Genomic DNA, 23,019 nt, shown 5'->3' with positions numbered 1-23,019 from the left:
AACCAGAATTTCAAGCTTGATAATAAACTGCCATAATTTGCATTATATGCAAGATAAGAGTAAATTGATTGATTACATAGATTTGATAGTTGGGTACACATGTCTAAAGTTTCAATGTAATACAAGATATATTTCCTGAGATATGGACAACATTATAGGTGCTTATATGTACATGCATAACCTTAACCAAGGTGTGATGCAGACACTAGGGTGAGTAGTATAGCTTTCCATATTCTTCAAAAAGTTGAGCTTAAAAGTCTATTGTGCAAGTGTTTGATCTCTGATCTACTCAACTTTTGTAGTCCCCTTTTTGCACAAAGTTTGCTTCAGGTTGAAACGCATTTCATATGATTGGCTACTTAAAAAGGACCATGTATAAAAATGACCCATGTAAAACATAACAAAAGACAACACCTGTGTTCTCAATAATAAACTACTCAATAATAATAAACTTCTCAATATGTTCTGTATATCAAGACACTGTAATGCCATTGCCAATCTAACTCCAGTAATATGGGTAGACCTGTATGGTATCTCCAAAATTCTCGGGGAGCCAAAAGCCAAAAATACAATGATTGTCAGAATGTATGGAGGCAGAGTCAAATGAATGAACTGATTCAGTAGCCTAATAAACGAAATACACTACAGGTTACACACCACCATTTTTATTCCCTATATAATTCAATGTAAAATTATAATTTTTAGACAACATTTAATGGCATTTCGAGCGAATGCAGGCTATGATAACCACATATATTCTTAAAGTACAAGCTTTAAATTACATTTTAAGCCAATAAAAAAGGGGGGTCAAGCTATTCCTAAGAAAAATCACTCCACTTGAAAAACAAACTCTAAAAATTGCACTGTCCGCCATGACAGATCTTCCAAAATGACCTTTCAACTATAGGGAAGCGGTTTATGCTTTAATCTCTACTCTAAATGATAAATCAAGCAAGAACAGATACTTAAGGTATAAAAAGTTTCAGGAATAATGATAGTTTTGATTGACAGTGTATTGAGCATGTGAAAACATGTCTATCAATTATAAGAACATTTTTTTTTATTCAGAATTTTCCACACAACAGAAGTACATATGACGTAATGGTGACGTCATTCCTATAACTAAACCCATCCCTGCATTTTTTATGAAAAACACTTTCGATTAGTCCTTCATACATAAATACACCCAAAGCTAGCTCAATCTGATAGTCTGTGTCAGGTTTTCCAGTTTCACTGCCTGTCACCCAAGTGCCTGTGCATCTGTATTTTCTAAGACTTTGGCCCAAAATGCCATTCTTTGAGGTTTTTCAACTGAACATTGACTCAAATGGCATTCTAAGCATCAAATGGGGCAGTTCTACACATCTTTGCACACATTTCAAGTTCTCGCAGTCAAATTTTCACCAAATTTGGACATTTTCAGTGCTCGTAAGATTGCAGACGACTCATTTTTAAAAAAAAAAATAGGCGGAAGTTGTGAAAACCAGGAAATAGCATATTTTGATCAACCGGACAAGATAAATGCATTTGATTGTGAACATTTGCCAGAAATAGTGAAATGCAATACATTTCTTACCAAAAATAACACTTTTTAAACAAAGCAGTTTGGTCCCTTTTAGGTTACACACCACCATTGTTATTCCCTATATAATTCAATGTAAAATTATAATTTTTAGACAACATTTAAAGGCATTTCGAGCGAATGCAGGCTATGATAACCACATATAATCTTAAAGTACAAGCTTTAAATTACATTTTAAGCCAATAAAAAAGGGGGGTCAAGTTATTCCTAAGAAAAATCACTCCACTTGAAAAACAAACTCTAAAAATTGCACTGTCCGCCATGACAGATCTTCCAAAATGACCTTTCAACTATAGGGAAGCGGTTTATGCTTTAATCTCTACTCTAAATGATAAATCAAGCAAGAACAGATACTTAAGGTATAAAAGTTTCAGGAATAATGATAGTTTTGATTGACAGTGTATTGAGCATGTGAAAACATGTCTATCAATTATAAGAACATTTTTTTTTATTCAGAATTTTCCACACAACGGAAGTACATATGACGTAATGGTGACGTCATTCCTATACACTTGGGTCTGATTGGCATTTTTACTTCAAGATCTATAAATAGCATTACCTTCAGAGAAAATTCCTTGGGACAGCCCATATTAACATCAATGGCAGCAACATCGTTTTCACTGAAATTTAGAAATTGATGAAATAAATTTTTTTTCAACAATAATCTTAGCCAGATTTATGGTCCTTCCTTCACATGTGCACACTTGTCTCTTGCGACATGTGCACTAAAGTAAATATGAACATCTTGAAAAGATTTTAGTTTATGACCAAGAATAAATATTTTGCAAGTCAACAATGTCTTAAACAACATCATCAAGTCTATCTCAATATTTACCTTTTCTTTTCTTTTGGAAAACAGAGAAGCTCAAAACGTTTGAAAAAAAAACAAGCCAAAACTGCTCACAAAAAACAGACAAGCTAAAAATGTTCACAAAAACAGACAAGCTTAAAATGTTCACAAAAACAGACAAGCTTAAAATGTTCACAAAAACAGACAAGCTTAAAATGTTCACAAAAACAGACAAGCTTAAAATGTTCACAAAAACAGACAAGCTTAAAATGTTCACAAAAACAGGGAAGCTTAAAATGTTCACAAAAACAGACAAGCTTAAAATGTTCACAAAAACAGACAAGCTTAAAATGTTCATAAAAAACACACAAAGTTAAAATGTTCAGAAAAACAGACAAACAAAAATGTTCACAAAAACAGACAAACTAAGAATGTTCACAAAAACAGACAAGCTAAAAATGTCCACAAAAACAGACAAGCTAAAAATGCTCACAAAAACAGACGAGCTAAAATGCTCACAAAAACAGACAAGCTAAAAATGCTCACAAAAACAGACAAGCTAAAAATGCTCACAAAAACAGACAAGCTAAAAATGTTCACAAAAACAGACGAGCTAAAAATGTTCACAAAAACACACAAGCTTAAAATGTTCACAAAAAACAGACAAACAAAAATGTTAACAAAAACAGACAAACTAAAAATGTTCACAAAAAAGAGAAGCTAAAAATGTTCACAAAAACAGAGAAGCTGAAAATGTTCTCAAAAACAGAAAAGCTAAAAATGTACACAAAAACAGACAAGCGAAATATGTTCACAAAAACACAAAAGCTAAATATGTTCACAAAAACAGACAAGCTTAAAATGTTCACAAAAACAGACAAACTAAAAATGTTCACCAAAACAGAGAAGCTAAAAATGTTCCCAAAAGCAGAGAAGCTGAAAAGGTTCACAAAAACAGACAAGCTAAAAAAAGGTTCACAAAATCATTTAAAGAACCTGAAAATAAATCATGACTTACATTTTCTTTGCAGCTTGAAGAGCAATGTGCGCATTAGCTGTGCCCTGAAGTTGAAAAATATCAAATATCCAGATGAGCATATAAATACCCAATGCAGCTTGATAACATGGGAAATTTTAGTATGATTTATTAAACTGATTTTAAAATCTAGTCTAAAATGGTGATTCATGTGTGCTTTGAGTGCTTTTTGTATGCAGAATTTGTACAAAATTGAACATAAAGAGGTAAGTTTATGTTCACAACCGTGATCTTTGACCTTAAAAAATTGTAAGGGGTCATCTGCTAGTCACAAACCTCCCTAGTACCAAGTTTGAGGACCTTAGGCCCAAGTGTACTCAATATCAATTGGACAAGGTTTGGTCTTTTGACGGACCAACCAGTGCAAAGCAATATACTCCTGCTTCTTTGAAGAGGGGCATAACAAGAGTGCAGAGCTAATATCACCATTCGTCTGTTCTTGTTTCTTAGTTGAACAAAGTGCATAGCATTATAAAGTATGTGCACCATGCTATACATTTGTGTATTTGTCTATGACATTATTTAAATATCTTGTTTTTGAGTTACATGAATGCCAAGGTTACAATTACGCCAACACGGAGGTTACCACAATACCCTGACACTATTCTTATACAAACAGACAAGCTAAAAATAAAACTTTCATCAAAGTAATGAATATAAATTGCCTAAAAATACAATCATGAATTCTGGGTACATTTTTCCCAAAAAATATTTTCTATTCTGATGATGAAAATTGGTCTTCTTTTGCCATTCCATTATGATTGAGAGCATTATTTAATTCTTCCATTCAATTGGCCAATTTAACTGATATCTGCGCAAACATTGCATAATTTGTGGGAATTAGCCCGGCTTATCAGTTGTAAGCTCCATATGTTATGTTAAAAATAATGCAATAAAAAAATTAATTGGCAGCGTCAATCAGTTTTCCTTGGTGAATGAAGTTGACTGACAACTGGCCATTATATCTTAAATGTTTAAATCACTTGGTAATTTGGGGGGTGGTGGGAGGTGGGGCAAAAGTCATGAGCTCAGTCAATGCTTCAACACATTAAAATGCTAAGTTCATTTGCAAACATAAGTATAACAAAGGTTTTGAACTTCTTTTTCTTCTAATGTGCATTGGAGATATATATTCGAGTTGCTTTTTGCAGACTTTGAAGACAATTTGGGCCAATAAATTCAAGATAAATAATTGAAATTGGAATAAACAGGAGGGGACCTGTTAAGAGGTATCAACTGGCTATTACATGCTGTCAGTATACTTCCCGATTATTGTGAAACCACCTAAATCATCGAAGAAAACTGTCAACAATTGTTTGATAACCTGTGATTAGTTCAAACATTAACTTTCCTTGTATTTCTCTGATAACACTCTTCAAACAAGCCTGTATTTTCTTTCGATTAAAACAAATATGTTAACAACAAAAACAATCTGAGACTGTAATAAGTGTTCATGCAGACCAACCTTACATAATTGTTTGTGTGCAGTGGTAAATTGATTCATATGTGTACCTGTTGATGTTAAAGATCTATGGGACACAAAATTAAAAGCATGCATATTCATCCTTGTTGGCTAAAAAACTTCAATCACGATTTCAATCATGTATATGATGGCAACTCAACTCAACTTAACTTTATTTAGTACATAAAGGCCTCTGGCCAAAAAAAACATTCTATTATATATACATCATTAATTACAATACAGTTGTGTCATTGCTTAATACGAATTGCATACAAATTTCAATGCATCACTGTTGAAATGACAGAGAACAGTACACTAAATAAGAACCAGATACCAACATAGGTTAATACACCTACTGGTATGTGTGTGACCTTGACCTTGGACCTAAAGACCTATGTATTGTATGCTTTGCATCATCTTATTGTGGCGAACAATTGTGCTATGTAAGATCAAATTTTGTTGACCACTTTTCAAGTTACAGAGGGAAAATGAAATAAGTAACAAATATTACTGTAGGATAAATGTTGACCTTGGACCAGTCCTGACTGTTGTACAAGATCCATTTTCTTACTATGATGAACATCTGTGTCAAGTTAAAATTTTGTTCACTATTTTAAAACTGTCACTATAAGATAATGGGGCCATCTTTTCAATGCTCTTATTGAATGATTGCTTTTTCGAATGAATATTTCTGAATAGTCATAATATATCTTTCAAAGCTTTAAGAGCTTCATTGGTCAGCTTTTGCAAAGGTTATTTGATAAGAAAGAACTTTAAATCTAATTTATGATCATGACAGATCTTACTGATATTCTTGATCTTACAATATATATTGTTATACTCCTGTTGATGACCTCAATGAACTATAGATCATGACCTTGACCTTTGACAGATAGACCTGAATGATGTATGCAAAAAATTGTTTTACTTTGATGAACATTATGACAAAATATATTAAATGATCAATATGAACATGTCTTGCAATAGTATTTGTGGAGACACAAATATTAATCATTTAATTATTATATTTCTGTACGCCCTGCAATGAGGAAAAATATTGCAAGCATAAATCAAAGGCCAATTACCACCCTTTAACAGATTTATTTAGGGAAATTGCAAAACCTAAGGTTGTATACACTCATAACTTCTCGGTGCACTTAATAAACCAGTCCTAATCCTGCCAATCAATAATGCATTGAATTAATTTTAACACTTTGGGCTTACCGACAAGCATATAATTTCATGGTCTTTAAAACGGCTTTGCCTAGTTGTAAATGAGCTCTTATGTCAAAGAAAAGTCTATCATTGCTAATTTTGTTCTTGAAAAACATAATATTACCTATAAAGCTAAACGACACAAGGATCGGACTAATATTACCAATTGTTTACTTCCCTGTGATGCTAGAATAATAAATATTAGCTATCATATTATACATATAGAAGTTTTCAAACAAGATAAGAGTATTTGACAAGATACAACAGACCTTATGAGTTTAAAAAACAAAGCAAATATATTATAACAATAAAAGTGAATATAACGCAAAATCGCTTATTATAAGTGACAAAATTGTGAGTGTACGAATATACAAGTATATACCACTCTGCTGTGATTGTTTCAAGTGAGGCTGAGGATAAATAATAAATGAGAAACACTCGAAGATAAAAGGTCACGTTGTATGAGTAACATTATAGCAGAAGGGACTAAGTGCACATACAGCAATTTACTAGGCCATTTTTCTCTGTGATATTTCCTGTGATACAAAGGATCACGCATAATGGACGCAATAGCAAAGAACATCGTAGGAACTTGGGACCACATCGGCAACGATGACATGGGACCATTTCTTGATGCCATAGGTAACATGTATATTTGCACTTATTACTAATTTACTTCATAACATTACTTTTGTAGTTCTTTATTCAAGCATAAAGGGATCTTTTAAGACAGGCATGTTCAACGTTTTTCAAATCTCAAAATCAATATAATCATTTGTTTCCAAAATTAAAAGACTTCATAACTACAAGTATCTATTGTTAAATTTCATATATTAAACATTTTCTGTCGACATAAATCCACACATTAAAAAAAATCAAATAATTATATATTTTTCAATTAGAATTAAATCAATCTGCTTCCATCGCCAGTCCATTTGTCACATTTAAAGTTAAATCTACATGTACAGACCATTCATATAAGACTTAGGGCATTCTGCTGCCAGCGCCTGTCCGTTTGTCACATTTAAAGTTCAATATACATGTACAGACAATTCAAATACGACTTAGCACAATCTGCTGCCAGCGCCTGTCCGTTTGTCACATTTAAAGTTAAATCTACATGTACAGACCATTCATATAAGACTTAGCACAATCTGCTGCCAGCGCCAGTCCGTTTGTCACATTTAAAGTTAAATCTACATGTACAGACCATTCATATAAGACTTAGGGCATTCTGCTGCCAGCGCCTGTCCGTTTGTCACATTTAAAGTTAAATCTACATGTACAGACCATTCATATAAGACTTAGCACAATCTGCTGCCAGCGCCTGTCCGTTTGTCACATTTAAAGTTAAATCTACATGTACAGACCATTCATATAAGACTTAGCACAATCTGCTGCCAGCGCCAGTCCGTTTGTCACATTTAAAGTTAAATCTACATGTACAGACCATTCATATAAGACTTAGCACAATCTGCTGCCAGCGCCTGTCCGTTTGTCACATTTAAAGTTAAATCTACATGTACAGACCATTCATATAAGACTTAGCACAATCTGCTGCCAGCGCCAGTCCGTTTGTCACATTTAAAGTTAAATCTACATGTACAGACCATTCATATAAGACTTAGCACAATCTGCTGCCAGCGCCTGTCCGTTTGTCACATTTAAAGTTAAATCTACATGTACAGACCATTCATATAAGACTTAGGGCATTCTGCTGCCAGCGCCTGTCCGTTTGTCACATTTAAAGTTAAATCTACATGTACAGACCATTCATATAAGACTTAGCACAATCTGCTGCCAGCGCCTGTCCGTTTGTCACATTTAAAGTTAAATCTACATGTACAGACCATTCATATAAGACTTAGGGCATTCTGCTGCCAGCACCAGTCCGTTTGTCACACTCAAAGTTAAATATACATGTACAGACCATTCCAACTAGACAAAATGCATTTTGCTGCCAGCGCCAGTCCATTTGTCACAGTTCAAGGGGCATAACTTAAAAATTATTTGCTACAATAATGTCATAGTTAACAATTTATGTACCAAGTTTCGTGTAAATATCTTAAAAGTTATTTTTATGGCAAAAGTTTTTGCACATCTGACCGCCATTGACCATGATAATACAGTGGAAACTCACTAAACCGGACAAGGTCCGGACTAGGCAAAATTTCCGGTTTAGTGAGGATTCCGGTTTAGTGAGGATTTGATGTACGGAGTAAGTTTACTAAAAATTTAAACTGAGTGAACCTTTAAAGGGAAGTTGAAAACTGGAATTAAATAAAAACACATAATTTAACGTAATTAACACGAATTTAATGCTTGTTAAGTATGTTTGATAGTTTAATTAACGCACCACTCTAATTTGATTCAATCATAGAAGTCTTTATAAATAAAGGAAACTTGAAACTTTAGATAAAACAACCCTCCAAAATGATCACTTAATAACACTTATTTTCTGCAACAAACAAATTAATGGTTCAATTAATTTTCTTTTCACAAGTTTGATTATCGCGCGACAGTCAATCCACAGCGCAATCATCATTATCGATTATCGAGTTAACACAACATCACAGGTGCAATATTTAACAACGCACCGGCTGTCAAAACAAAGTGACACGCGCTTCGCGAATTCCTAATACACAAAATCATTTTGACATGTTTGAACAAATATACATCCGGTTTTGTGAGGTAAAATTACGTTGACAACTAACACATTTTCTCGATTTTTTTGTCCGGTTTCCGGAATTCCGGTTTTGTAGGGATTTTTTTACATTGAAAATAGAAGGGAAAAACCGGGACTCTGGAAAAAGTCCGGTATTCCGAGGATTCCGGTTTTGTGGAGATCCGGTTTAGTGAGTTTCCACTGTACATTGACATTTCTTAAAAACCAGGCCAGCTAAAAATCACCTTTTATCTTCACAATACAGATGTTTTCGTTTGCAGGAAGATAATGATGAGCAACTGTCGTCTGCTACTGTTGGAGGTTATCAGATATAAAAATAGCAAAAGGGTTCATTCCAGGGGCATCATTACTGTGAATAATAATACCGTATTACATCATGCATAGGACGCACTTTTTTACCCCCAATTATCGTCTTAAAAATTGCCTGCGTCCTTTCTATGCTATTAGAATTTCATCTGGTTTTTTTCCAAGTCCATTTCAGGTCGAAAATATCGGACCGGGGAAGAACGCGGTAATAGTAAGTATCTGTACTGCGTCACCGAAGTGAACAACTGACATAGGTAAAATCATGCAAGTTAACACACGCAGAAATATATTGAAAGTTTACTTTAAAATGATTTATTGAAAAATAAATTGAAAACAAACACGAGTGTTTATTTTTTTAAGGGACGCTACTCACAAAAACTCGATGTGAGTCAGCACTTTAACTGGATTGAGTTATAACGGTAACGGAAAATCGGGAAAGGAGGTATTTATCAATTAATCGTTGTTCATGATTTAAATGTTTTGATATTTTACAAAACATTTTGTTGTATGTTACTGTTTTAAAAAAATAATAAAGGAATGTGCATAACGCAAAGTAGCATTATTGTCACTATCAAATCTTTTCAAATGTGCGAAGGTGTGAAAAACACCCGCTGTCTGTCATTAGAAAAACATCAATAGAACAAACTATTGCGATGGTAATACTGTATTGTTGTTTGTTCGCACTTACCCGAGGTGCCTTCTGCTGGCAAGGCTAATTACCGACACGCAATAATTATGCTGACATGCTTTAATCAGCGCAGCGACAAGCCTTATCAAAACAATCATTAGTTTTGACAATACACAGTTTTGCAACGGTTGCAACGGTTGACTGTCATTCAGAGGGCATGTTGGGAGATGCAACGGTTGCAAAGGTTGACTGTCAGTCAGAACTATTCTATTACAGCATTTGTATAAGTCTTATATTATGCGTGAATGTTCTCAAAATGTCAAGACATATATCATTGTTGTGTACGTTTAATTACTGAAATACGACAATAATTATTGAAATACACAAGACACTTACCGAAATATGCCTTTTATACAATTTTTGTTTGTTTTTTTACTTCAATATATGTTATAAATACTTTACCAACCTCAATTTTTCCGCTGCGTCCTATCTTATATATTAAGGGGTTTTACCCGTTTTCTCAACGATTTTTTTGCCTGCGTCCTATCTATGCTAGCGTCCTATACATGATATAATACGGTATCAAACTTGTTCATTTTTTAGCATTGGCAGGGGAGAGGGAGTTTAATGACGAACAGTTGTCCTTGAATCACATTTGAGGTAACTGAAAATTATAATATCAAAATGTTCAATTTAGGGATGTCAGCAACAGATGCTTAGGAGTTTAACACTTGTCCGTGACTCTTGTTTGAGGTTACTATGGAATTCGTGTTCCTTTCAGGTGTGTCAGCAGATGCCAAGGAGATAATGATGAATGGTTGTCCTTAAGTCACCCGTTTTGAGGTAACTGGGGATTATAATATCAAACATGTTCATTTCAGGTGCATCGGAAGATGCTAAGGAAATAATGATGAACAGCTGTCCTAGGCTCACGTTTGAAGTAACTGGGGATAAAGTTCTTGCCACAAACACACCTAACCCCGCAATGGCACCTTCTTCCATCGTCACCTACCAGTTTGCCCTCGAAAAAGAGTTTAGCATAGAGCTTCTAAATTTGACCGTCAAGGTATACCATCCCTTCTTATAATGCTTATCTTGATTTAAAGGGAAATATCCATTTTCTTGCAAAAAATAGGATAATAACTGCATTGGACCTTTAACTGACTTTCACATGAGGCCCTGTGTTATTTTTATCCCAATTTGTTTTATATACAAGTTAACTGACAATTAAATGCAATAAACAATTTGTTGTAAAAGAGAGTTTATCATTTAAGAATCTATAATTGTAACATTCATTTTCCAAAACTGCACTATTTAGTTCCGAAACTGAATCTGTATCATGTACTTATTTATATTAGCTAGAAAAATGAATGTGTATGTTGAGCAACTCAATAAAATATTTAATAAACTGTATAGAGAAAGGGATAAAGCTCTCTCATAACATGTACAATATTCAGAATTATATCAGCTGTTTAAATGTTTCTACTTTGTAGGTTTATTTAAAGCTGCACTCTCACAGATCGAACATTTTGACAACTTTTTTATTTTTTGTCATAAGCCAATATTTGCGAAAATCCATGGAAACAAGTTATATAAGACTGCTGACAAAAAATTAGGTCTCAGATTTTTATATTTAAGTTCAAAATTTTATGTTTTATGCATTTTTCTTAAACTGTTTGTAATGGGTTAAGCCATTAAACATTAAATTTTAAACGGAAATATGAAACTCTGCGATCTGATCTTTTGTCAGCAATCTTTTATCATTGGTTTGCAGAAATTTACACAAAAATGTGCTCTTTCCAAGACAAAAAATAAAAAAGTTAAAAAAAAAAGTAAAAATGGTAAATCTGTGAGAGTGCAGCTTAAAGGTATTATTGAATATCTTATAAACTTATTCTTTACTCTAATAGTATATAATTGGCAGAGACTAAAAAACAGATCTTTCATTACCACAGGTGGTAATATTGGCCATAGATGGTGAATTATATGAAGTATAATGTCATTTGCAGTTATACCATTTTCCTCTTATATATTGTATATCTTATTCACTGTTTCTTTACACTTATAGTATATCATTGGCAACAACTTAAAAATACTCCGGTCAGTACCATAGGTGGTAATATCGGTTGGAGAAGGTGATTTTTTTAAATGGAACTCATTTTCCCTCATTTCCGATCAACACTGTCACCTATGTTCAGCACAATTTTACTGCCAATAACATATACAGGACTTAAATATATACAATAATTGTGAATATACATAGGGACTTCAAATAGATTTTTTTTTTTAATCCTTTAATTACAGCAACTCCAAACAATCAAATCGTTTACTGTCTCAAAATGATGTGACAAGATTTAAAGTTGTATCGTTTTCAAAAAAAATAATATGAAATTATCAGGAAATGAAATAAAATATCTTGAAAGCTGCTTAACCATTTTTCAGTTTATTTCCTTATTGGTAGTTTGGAAAGGCTCGAGAGAAAAAAATGGGGTTGGGGCAGAATGTTATTTTATATTGATTATTCTTCTTCATTAAATACTTATACATTTCAACACAGTTTATCATTTTTTAACCACTAACTTTGTAAAAAAACTAACAAAATATGTTTGGGGCACGCAATTGAACAAGGGATTGAAAGAACAAGAAACCAAAAGTGTTCTTTCTTTGGCCTTTCATACATCTTTTCAATATTTTAGATGTGTATAAGCTGGGAAGATGGTAAGATGGTACAAAAAATCCGGACTGAAACCGATGCGCTGAAAAATCACCAAATTGAGTACAGCCAAAACGAGAAAGGTCAACTAGTCCAGGTATTCCAATTACATGATTTTGGGCAGTCATTATTCTTTAGAACAAGAGATCTGCAGAGCGAATGCAAACGCTAATCTGTTCAATTTTTAACTGGACTGGTGTTACTCAATAACTTGACAACTATTATAGCCAGAGTAATGGGCTTCGCTGCAGATGTTTGTTTTGTCTCTGGTAACATGTGTACCACGTTTCATTTAAATATCTTAATGTTTTGTGAATTATGGCCAAGTTTAAGTTTTTGCACTACAACAACAATCACACCAATGTTACAAAGGCTGTCACAATACTGCAACTCCGAAAAACAAACTAATTAAGGGAAAAAAATCCATCACTACAAGTCTAAATTCTTCAGGCCCCAATTCCCCGAAACTTCATTAGTTTGACAGGCTTAAGTAGCTTATTTCAATTAGACAAGAAATATACTTAAATGTGATTTTGGTGAATGAAATATTGATTATTGTGATAATCATACAGGTAATTCCTATTTAAAGTCTAATAACTCTTGAAGAAGTTAATATTACGCCAATGAAAGACAAAGAAAAATAGTGAGTTAAGCTTTATCCTGTTATAAGGGACTAAAGAAGTTTTGAGAAATTGGGGCCAGAGCATGAACCTTAAAACAATATTCTAAGACTTAAATGAATGATCATTATAGTCATCATTACTCGGAGCAAGTGCCAAATGCTTGTCTGCTTTTTTTCAGGCTTACTGTTTCAAGTCAGAAAACAAAGAAGATGTGACAGCTACTGTGACATTTGAAAGAGCAAGATAAATAGATGATCACCCATGAATATGCAATATATTTATGCAAAATGACTTGCATTTAACGTCATTTCAGTTTTGTTCCATACACAGTATACAAAGTATTTATAACTTTTCCAACATTGTACATACCGTATATTAATATTATATGAATTTTGATGAAAGTTTTGGTTTCTACCATTAATTTTAATTATATATTTATATGACGATAAAAATATGTATATATAGATTTGCTATGATAGTTTACAAAGTACTTCAAATGAGATTCAATAAAAAATAACTGTCAGAGAGAAATCAGAAAAATAAAAAGGTGTCCATTGCACAGCATGATTCCAACTGACCTGGGCTAATTTCAAAGATGTAGCATATAATTTTCATACGCTTTAAAGGACAAGTACCAATTAACATCATCATTAGCTTGGCCTAAATTGTCTTCAAAAGTCACACATTACAAAAATTATTTCTACTGTATGAATATAATCTGCCTCTCAAAATCGTTGTTGTTTTTTCCAGGATTTCTGCATTAGGGCCAATAAAAGACATGACTATCTAATAAATATTGCGCTCACCTATCATCAGCTTGTTTCATAAGTCATGAGTGCTAAAGCATGAGTGTTGAGGACAACTGCTGAATTTGAGTAATGTAACATTTTCAGGCCATTGAAAACATTTTACCGGACCAATCATTAGGTTGTGAATTTGAGTAATGTAACAGTTTCAGGTCATTGAAAACATTTTACCGGACCAATCATTTGAAAGAAAAAACAATTCGTAGAGTTTCCAGCAGTTGTATCAGATACCTTGGCCAAAACTTACAATTTGAAACACAAGGCGACTTTTCTCTGATGGGTGTGTCCGAAAAACAACAGTTGAATCGGAACAAACATAGTCAACAGTCCTGAGCACCTCTGCAAAAATAAACATACATAACAATGAATGTTTACATGTACATCAGTCATAATTTTGATCTGAGTCAATTACACATTTGTGTGATATAATAGATTGGATTTAACAGAAATCTATATGTAGCCATTAGAAAGTATTAATTAATACAACATTTTTTCTCCAATCAATGTTGATCACATTGAACTTTATGTGCCTAAATCTTATAAATCTTACCTTTTCAACAAGATGTGCTCTTTATATTTTAAAAATAAAACTCTGACATCAGAGAAAAGTAATTTTAGTGAATATATTTGATCTTCAATAGTACAGTGAGCATAAAGCTTGAAATGTATAAATTCAACTTCAACTTCTAGACTAAATATTGTGAATTTCCAAATTAAGCTATAACCTACTTCCATATTGTACTTACTATTTTCAACCCTTTTGGTGGTAAGGAGTTTTCTGTCAATTATCTCCTGAAACAAAATACTTAAATAATAAAATAATATAATAGCCATATAACATGACATTAAAAGACATTATGAATGTTCAGAAAAAGTGTTGGTCATTTGCACCGACAGACTCTGATATTTTGTCGGTCCAAATGAAAATTAGTCGGTCTGACTTTGAGGCTAACTTTACATTGACAAGGAATAAAACGACATTAACCAACTACATTTTTTGACATTCACACTTAACTGTAATGAACATTTTGATTGGTCAATTTATTGGCAATTTGTATTTTTTTTACTGTACTCGTACTGATTTTGGAATAAAAATATCATGTTGGAAAGGAAAAGCTTTTTGTTTGGAATATTTGGAACTATCCTTTAAAACATTTCAATGTTCATGACAAAAGTTTATCATATTAGCGTTTCAAAATATTGTGGAATATATTCAAAGTTATAAAATTATGTGGTAATGTATTGCAAAGGGAGGCAAATGCTGCATGGCAGTTGATTTAGTGTGGTACGCATTCCGGCCTCTATACTATCGAATAAGACCTCAGATTCGTATACAAATGGTTATTTAACAATATCCTTCATAAAATACATTATTTTTAAACATAACAATGTTTCCTTACTTTTAAGCGGTGTTTGATAATTGATAAAGATTAAATTATTATTTTTTACTCTGACATCAAAACTGTCAGACGGAGCAACCCTTTAACAAATTTAGTTGGACTGAGTCAAAATTTACTGTCAGGACAGTCGGACAGACAGTTTACGCAACGACCGCATGTATATATGCATGTGTGATTATTTTACATTATTATCCTCTTGTCTATTGTATACAGAAAATTTGACATTCATACTAGAAGAGTTTCTTACACCACCGTTTATATAAATATTGCTCTTATGAACTTGAGCAATGATAATAGGACTCTGGATGTCGAGCAAAAGGAATCACTGAAAGAGATCCTTCATTTTAGATAAAACTTATCATTGTATTCAAAATCTATTTTGATCTTGGAACAATGGTTATTAATTTTAAGTTTATGTATGTATTCCTTTAGACCTTGCAGTCAAGGATAACCCGTGAAAGGGCAAGCACTTATTTCCAACAGTGTCCTTTGTTTTTGCTGAAGGGACAGCACGCGGAAGAGACAGTGGTGGGATACAAGGAGTTCGGGTGCGAAACCCTAGGTCTGCACACCAAGTCCCTAGTCATTTTGCAGGCTTCATTGTCTTAAAGAAACATCATGCAAAAAAGTATTCTTGGGTCTCTCAGATTTTTGCTAAGTACCAATGGCTTAAAAATGAAATGAGGGAGTCCAAGGGATGCGTATTGTAATGACCCTGTCATTATGCAGGTTACTCACCTGGACATGTACTTGCCATCTTTCTGTGGAACTAATATACAATACTGAGAGATATTTAAAGACTATGATATGTTTTATAAAGTTGCACTTACCTTAGGTCATGTCTGTTTAAATTCCATCCAATCATATAATTCCTGTTGCTATGTATATACAAGGGGGGTTCTCCACCCACCTTACATATACGTGTTGAATGTATTTGAACTGATAAGTATAACTGTTTCATCATCTTCATAATTAGATAAACATTATTTATTAGTAGTTGTCCTATAATAATCATTTATATTTTGAGCCACTTCGCTACTGCTTGATTTTATGTCTTGAATTTGTATTTTTAATATTGTAAACAAACTGTCATGGCTGCCGGACCGCCCGGTGGGCACTGTGAGTACCGCCCTACCGGTCCTTCTGTTCTGTCAGGGCGGTCCTCCGGTCCTTTGGTGATTGGTCAGCGTTCCTCCGGTCCTCCGGTGATTGGTTGGATGTTTGACCGGTCCGGCCGCCATTGGTCAGTTTTGATCACGTGGGCATATCTGGTTCTCTATATAAACAGCGTTCCTTTCGGGATCAAGAGCTTGATCTTTGACTTTGGATAGCTCGTTTTGGGTAAGGTTACCCTCGTATGTTTGAGCTGGGTTTTTGATGTCAAATAGCTCGTTTGGGTTAGAAAACACCCGTAAATCTGATCTATTAGTCTAGTACTTTGACATTACTTTAATATTTAAAACAAGTTGTTTTAACAAAAGATAATTAATAGTTGACAAATATAGAAAACTAGAGAGCCCATGCAACTTAAACTGATATCTATTGACTACACATGTGTTTAATATTTATGATTCAAAGTTAAAGAATACACTATAAACCGTTAAACATTCAACTCGGTGTTCGTTGTATTTCAACATCTTCCCTGACTTGAAAGAAGTTTTGCCTTGACTTCGTAGGTCGTTACAGTATGCACAGAATTGAAAATATATCACTGAAATACCTGTTATGCATCAGTCAATTATACCGGGGTTAGCCGGGGAAATGGACTGTGTTTTTACCTTTCAGGTGGCCCCGCAGTGCCGGGTGAATGCGGTGGTTTTGTCTTCCCTTTAAATATAGCGGGGAATGGGCCTTAACTAGGGTCTCTGGTAGTCCAAGTAATTGTACGTTTAAAGACTTTTTTACGTTTTTTGATATGGCAAATCCTTCACGTACAAATTGTTCAGTATCAAAAGTGGGTAGTTATTCCGATCGGGATTCCGGGTTAAAGCATTTAACATCTAAAAAAATATCATAAAAACAAGAAATATTACCAGATTATGTTATTTTATATCAGTTCCATACATAAAAATGTCATATTCTACGAAGAATTATGAGTTTGATGTGTTTTTTTTCATTTCTTCCTGTCAAAACATAGCAATATTAAACATGAAGGGCACCTGCAAGGCTTCAGGGCACAATTTTTAAACAATCGGAACATTTCGGCCATGGCCGAGTTGTTACGATTGTGTTTACGAGGTCTATCTCGAAACTTGTCGGAGGTGGCTGAGTTATTACGATTGGGTCGAGTTGTTCCGCTTGGCATAATTGTTGTCTGTGTCAGTCAACTTTCGTTTTATTGGAAAGGTAAATAATGTGTTTTAATGCATTAAATGCTTGTTTTGTGCAAAATAACTTTTCACTTACATGGTAAAATATGAATATAAACCTTTATGATCAATTTAAATCATAAAATACTTCACTTAATACAATTTCAATATTTTTCAAAACACCCCTGTTTTTTGCACAAACCCGTTTAGACGTTAGGGATTAGAAGAATCCCGTACACGTCTATAATTTTAGACTAGGGTCCCTGGGTACAGGGGCATTTGGCAGTGATTTCACCATCTGTTCGTACCCACAGGGCGGAGATTTTAGCCGGGGTTGGCTGGACCGAAAGTCAAAGTCCCCGCTATTCCCTGGACCTGGGGGGCCGAGGTTACAATTGACTGGTGCATTAGTGTTGACCTACCTCTGTGTACACTATATCAGCCCCATACTTCAGAGCCAAGAGCCGGGTTGGTAAGGTGCCTATTCGTACCATTGGTGCCAAAATGACCTTGTTCTGGTAGTCAAGTTTCTCCATTGTGGTTGGAAATCTGAAGGTAACAGTTTTATTTTTCAAGTACAGCTGTATTTAAAGATCAAAATCAGCATTTGCATATTCATCTGAACATTCATGTTTGATATTTTTGCTAAATATGAGGCATCTACAATACCGCATTTCTAGTATCTTCATTGCTCATTAAGCACAGAAGACAATAATTTCGGATGTTTTGTATTTTCTGATGTCCTGCGAAGCTCGTAACTGTCGTGCGCAAGATTTGTAGATGTAACACATAAATGGTGTTGTGTACCATACACTTTAAAGAATAACATCAATTATTAATTAATGCACTATAAAATATATATCATTTATAAATTATTTATTTGTTGGCAGTTTGCTGTTGTCGCGAAAATATGTGACCTTATCAATTTTCTTTAATCTAATACAACGATTCAATTAACTTTCGGAACAATGGAAACAGTTCAATTATATTCTTTTAGATATAACATAAATACTTAAATTTAACAGTTGAAATTTAGGTAAGAGTTTAAAATGTCTTACAATCTGTGATTTGCTCGAGTCTGAGGTTACGTCTAACTACAAAACAATGAGGTTACAGAAAACTATTACTACTTTTTATTACGTTGACAAGTAGCTAGCAGAGTTGCATTTCGTTTATATTACAAAGAAGGAAAATAAACACTGGAAGTTATTATTCATAGAAATCAGAAAAAGAATAGCTATGTATCTAATGTATCACGGTACTGCTCGAGGCGTGGTTCAACGGCATGCCAATGTTTTAAACATGGGTTCATCTTCAGAAATGTTTCCAGCTACCAAAGTATTGTAATAGCACATAACGGAACCGAGCAGACGTTTATTTACACTTGTACACAAGTACATGGTCTAAACACATGCAATTGTAGTATTTATGACAAGTGTGTGTACATGTACATGGCAATTGTAGAAATAATTATACTTTTTTATATCAGCAAGGTATACAGTACAGTACTGCTGTTTAATGTAATACAATGTCATAAATATATGCCGTGTTTATATAAGAATAATGTTGCCGTATTGGAAATAAAGGATAAACATTATTAAGAAGAATGAACTCCTAATTATTCATTGTTTTGCATATGTTTTTGATGCTGTACAAAATATATATATCTACATGTTTTTGTTCACGTATTTAAATATGGAGTTATAGATAAATTTAAACAGAACTGACTTCAATCATTAAGTAAATGTTATGTTCTTGATATGTAGAACATGCATTGCAGAATGGAGGCTATTAAATATGTAACCAAGAAAATACCGCTTTTGCATTTGTTGATTGCGAATGTCTGTTAATCCATTAAGTATTCAAACTGGACGACATGCTAGAAATTACATTCCATGTATTGAACGTTAGTTATGGTATTTGTTGGAACAAAATTTATGTTGAAGAAGTTCAATTTTGCGTGTATATCAATGTTATATAGCTATACGGACATACAACGCTATTGTTAAGTACATGTATGCCCGTCTGTATTGAAATACCACCATCGCGTATAAATGTGACCTGATTAAGCTATGTAATTATGTTAAAGAATGACCATGTGTTCGCAATTGATAACCCAGTTAGAACATCCTTGATACGGCAAGTGATATTGTGTTTATGGACACTCGAGGTTAATCTCTTACTTCCGTCAGACACCAGTAGTGAGTATCATACTCCCAGCTTCCGCTTTGAACTGTCAAAATGCCTACCCACGTTTGTTTTACGTTATCCCATTTTAACACGTTTACGTTAAATTCGCAGTCAAAAATAGCGACCTCCTTTCAGTGAATCCGTGTACAATATGTCTAAACATGAATATATTGAAACACCCCCCCCCCCCCCGAAAAGATATTTGACTGATTGAGGGTGTCCAAGATTGTGGGGAATGGGTTATTAGTATGTATGGTCAGAACCCTTCAGCAAATGTTGAAGACCACAACTTTCATTAGCGTTAACAACTTTAATAATCATAAAAAGCTTTGTTGTTGCGTGATAGCTTGATTGACATTACAACGTGATATCATTATCAATGTTTTGTTTAGAGGTCGAAATATCTATCACATGCGTAAAAGTCCCGGTGGCCTTGTGGATTATTTTCTTGGTGTTACCGGCGTTAGTTTACACCCCACTAAATTCAAAATACGTTGTTGTTTTTTGGGAGTAAGATTATTTGTCCCAGGTTGTTTTTTAACATAAAATTTATTTTTCTGCGATTTCGATATTATATAGTAAAAAAAATGATAAAGACAAGTGTTTTCAGATGCATTATCGGGAAAACTTTTTGGTCGAAAACATGAGTGAGTACCTTTAAGTTGCATACCAACCCATGGTAGTATCACCTGGTTTTTTTGCGTCCATGTCATTCAAGACCCATATGTACCCACACTACGTCCAAAAACGTTAAGTTTCCCCGGGACTGCGTATTATGCTATGTGCCCCCTCCCCCGCTTCATTCTTCAACATACTTTTTTCTGTACTGTTCCAAAACTATGAGCGCTGCTAAGGCGACCTCACGCGACCTCCCATTGCGCTCTTATCAGAACGCCGAACGAAGGCGTTTGTTTTGGGCATGCTCAAAATGCGCGCCGTCGTTCGGCGTTCTTATGCGACACCATAGCGGTCACTGACGATGCCACTTCGTTGCCGCGGCGATGCTTGAGGCCCATGATACGTGTACAGCTTTACTTCCGATTAGAACAGTCAAATTGCAGACACACGCTTGTTTAATGTTATCCTTTTTTAAATTTTAACACGTTAACGTTAAATAGGTGCGTCTATTGTGCACCACCGATTACCATTGCGTTCGCACTACGACCTCTGTGCGCGCCCGCAGCGACCCTGTCGTAGTGCGAACGCAATGGTTGTCGGTGGTTCTAGCACGACAATCGTACGGCGTTCTCTAAGTTGACACTGCGTCTCTGCCGCGCTTATAAATACGGCGCATCTACGGTGCTTACAAGTAGTTTCATTTTTCTTACTGAACTCTGACAACAAGTGTACGGAGCCGCCGCAGCGATCATTGCGCTCCCAATGCGCTTCTACCGCGTCAATCGACGCTAGTATGACGATGAATCAACCAAACAAAAATACATGTAGTATAAAGGAATGATATATGCAAATAAACATTCATTTCTCCAAGCGGATCTATTGCTTGCCTACGTGCAGGCCCAGCAGATCCCGGTTGATGCAGACGCTGTGGATCTCATTCCGCCTTATTAACCCTTCCACCTCTTTTGACGGGCATGGTCTCAACTGTTTAAGAGCAAATAGAAGAAGCTGATGGAGATATCGTGTTGATAGGTAGAGCAAAACAAAACACCCTCAGCGCAGTGTGAGCGCCGTGAAAGCGCAGTGCACATTAAGATGCGAGCATTGAAAGCGCCGTGAGAGCGCCATGAGAGCGCTGCCAATCGCTAACTTGAACTCCGTAGGAACGCGGTAGAACGCCACGGAGCTATAAAGAAATGCCAAGGTCGCCATTAAAACACCGTGACATCGCCATATTCATGAAAAAATATCATTTTTTCCTGCGATCTCGAGGCACTCTGGGAAAATTAAGAACGCCGTGCAATCGCTGTGGCAACGCGGCTAGGTGTGATTGGGGCTCTAGCTGTACAGTATATTAAAAAATAAAATAACACATAAATAATTAGGAAGTGATTGACTAATTTATATCCTGGTTATTGCTGAAATTGGTTATTTGGAACAATAAATATTATAAAAACACATGAAATATCAATGCAGAAATTATTGTGTATGTTTATTCTATCGAAATAATTCAACTTTGGACGATTTAACTAAAATTGTTCGATTAAACAAACTTTTTAAAGTGCCAACAATTGATCGACTAATGATCAAAAATCGTTTCTAGACGCTCTGAGTAAAATGTAAATGAATCATTTTGTTAAATCATGTGGGGGGTTTTCTGTAGTGTGTGTGTTGGTCCACTTCATTGAAAAAGGTTGGTAAGTTTTTTTTCACCTCACCTACCTAAGGTAAAACCATCTAATAAAAACGTGCATTATTATGCATATTGGCCTATACAAATTAATTTATGTAATGGATCCAGAAATGTTTAAATGTATTTACGGCTCGGGAAATAATCGTCTGCGAATTTGCGCCAAAATAAACCAAGGGAACTAAGCTTCCTAATAATGTCAGGCCAGGAAAGGGAGATAACACTATTTATTTTTTGTGTGTTATTATAATACAGTTTACAACTATTATATTCATGGTTATTATGCCTTAAGAATATGTTTTTTTAATATTATTTAACTTGTTAGAACTATTAAGTCTTAATTATAAGGCCTTTTTTTTAGAATTAATTAAACAAGAGGCTGAAGAGCTGTCACAAGTGACGAATACCCCGACAAGTGTCATCCAGGTCAATTGATTTTGCGATCTAAACTATTAAACTATAAGCATATGGCAGATCCCACAATGGTTGACCTTAAGTGTGGGGAATGATGAAGTAAGGAATCGGAACTTGGGCCCTGCACGTCACACGTCATCTTCCAAACGTCATGTAGTGGACACATGTGTTTAGTAATTTATAAATCCCTCTTAGCATGACAAAGTTACAGCACGGAAACACCCAACTAAATATACTATACAACGTTCTACATTTATAATGATTAACCTCTGACTAAACGTGTGGTCTTGAGGTAGGAAGTGGCATGGTCATGCATGGGACACATCACCTTTGTGTACTGAACACAGTTCAGGAATGGATACCTCTTTCTATGTACATAATATGCAGCATTCCATAGTGAATAAACTCTTAATGTGACCTTGAACTTTGATGTAGGATATTGGGGTTGCACAAGAATCATTGCCTTTATGTACCAGAAGCATTTGCCTATTTATTGCAGTTTCATGATCTGCTCTGAAAGTCGCCATGATCAATCGTTATCAATGGAGGTT

The 23,019-nt window shown here is 34.6% G+C and overlaps 2 protein-coding genes across 2 annotated transcripts in view; one reads left to right on the top strand and one right to left on the bottom strand.

Annotated features, from left to right (window-relative positions):
- Nucleotides 1-18,652, bottom strand: part of LOC128242828 (tRNA-dihydrouridine(20) synthase [NAD(P)+]-like) — a 28,983-nt gene extending 10,331 nt beyond the window's left edge. The window contains exons 1-6 of the mRNA XM_052960181.1: nt 18,615-18,652; nt 17,979-18,105; nt 14,594-14,639; nt 14,095-14,186; nt 3,391-3,434; nt 2,142-2,202 (exon numbers count right to left, since the gene is read on the bottom strand). Of these exons, the coding sequence (XP_052816141.1) occupies nt 2,142-2,202; nt 3,391-3,434; nt 14,095-14,186; nt 14,594-14,639; nt 17,979-18,092 (357 nt within the window). The 5' untranslated portion in view covers nt 18,093-18,105; nt 18,615-18,652. The remainder of the gene's footprint in view (nt 1-2,141; nt 2,203-3,390; nt 3,435-14,094; nt 14,187-14,593; nt 14,640-17,978; nt 18,106-18,614) is intronic.
- On the top strand, nt 6,143-16,859 carry LOC128242829 (uncharacterized). Its single transcript, XM_052960182.1, has 4 exons — nt 6,143-6,727; nt 10,587-10,771; nt 12,402-12,515; nt 13,220-16,859. The coding sequence occupies exons 1-4, from the start codon at nt 6,646-6,648 to the stop codon at nt 13,286-13,288; spliced, it is 450 nt and encodes a 149-aa protein (XP_052816142.1). The 5' UTR covers nt 6,143-6,645; the 3' UTR covers nt 13,289-16,859.
- Nucleotides 18,653-23,019: the final 4,367 nt, after the last annotated feature.

The sequence above is a fragment of the Mya arenaria genome, chromosome 8 (assembly GCF_026914265.1).
Source record: "Mya arenaria isolate MELC-2E11 chromosome 8, ASM2691426v1".
NCBI lineage: Eukaryota > Metazoa > Mollusca > Bivalvia > Myida > Myidae > Mya > Mya arenaria.
This window is presented reverse-complemented; position numbering and strand designations above follow the sequence as displayed.

Excerpts from the sequence above, each read along its gene's own strand:
- LOC128242829 (XM_052960182.1), top strand. The coding sequence starts at position 6,646 with ATGGACGCAATAGCAAAGAACATCGTAGGAACTTGGGACCACATCGGC. Across the intron at positions 6,728-10,586 it reads ACCATTTCTTGATGCCATAG|GTGCATCGGAAGATGCTAAG; the intron begins GTAACATGTATA and ends TGTTCATTTCAG. Across the intron at positions 10,772-12,401 it reads TTCTAAATTTGACCGTCAAG|ATGTGTATAAGCTGGGAAGA; the intron begins GTATACCATCCC and ends TCAATATTTTAG.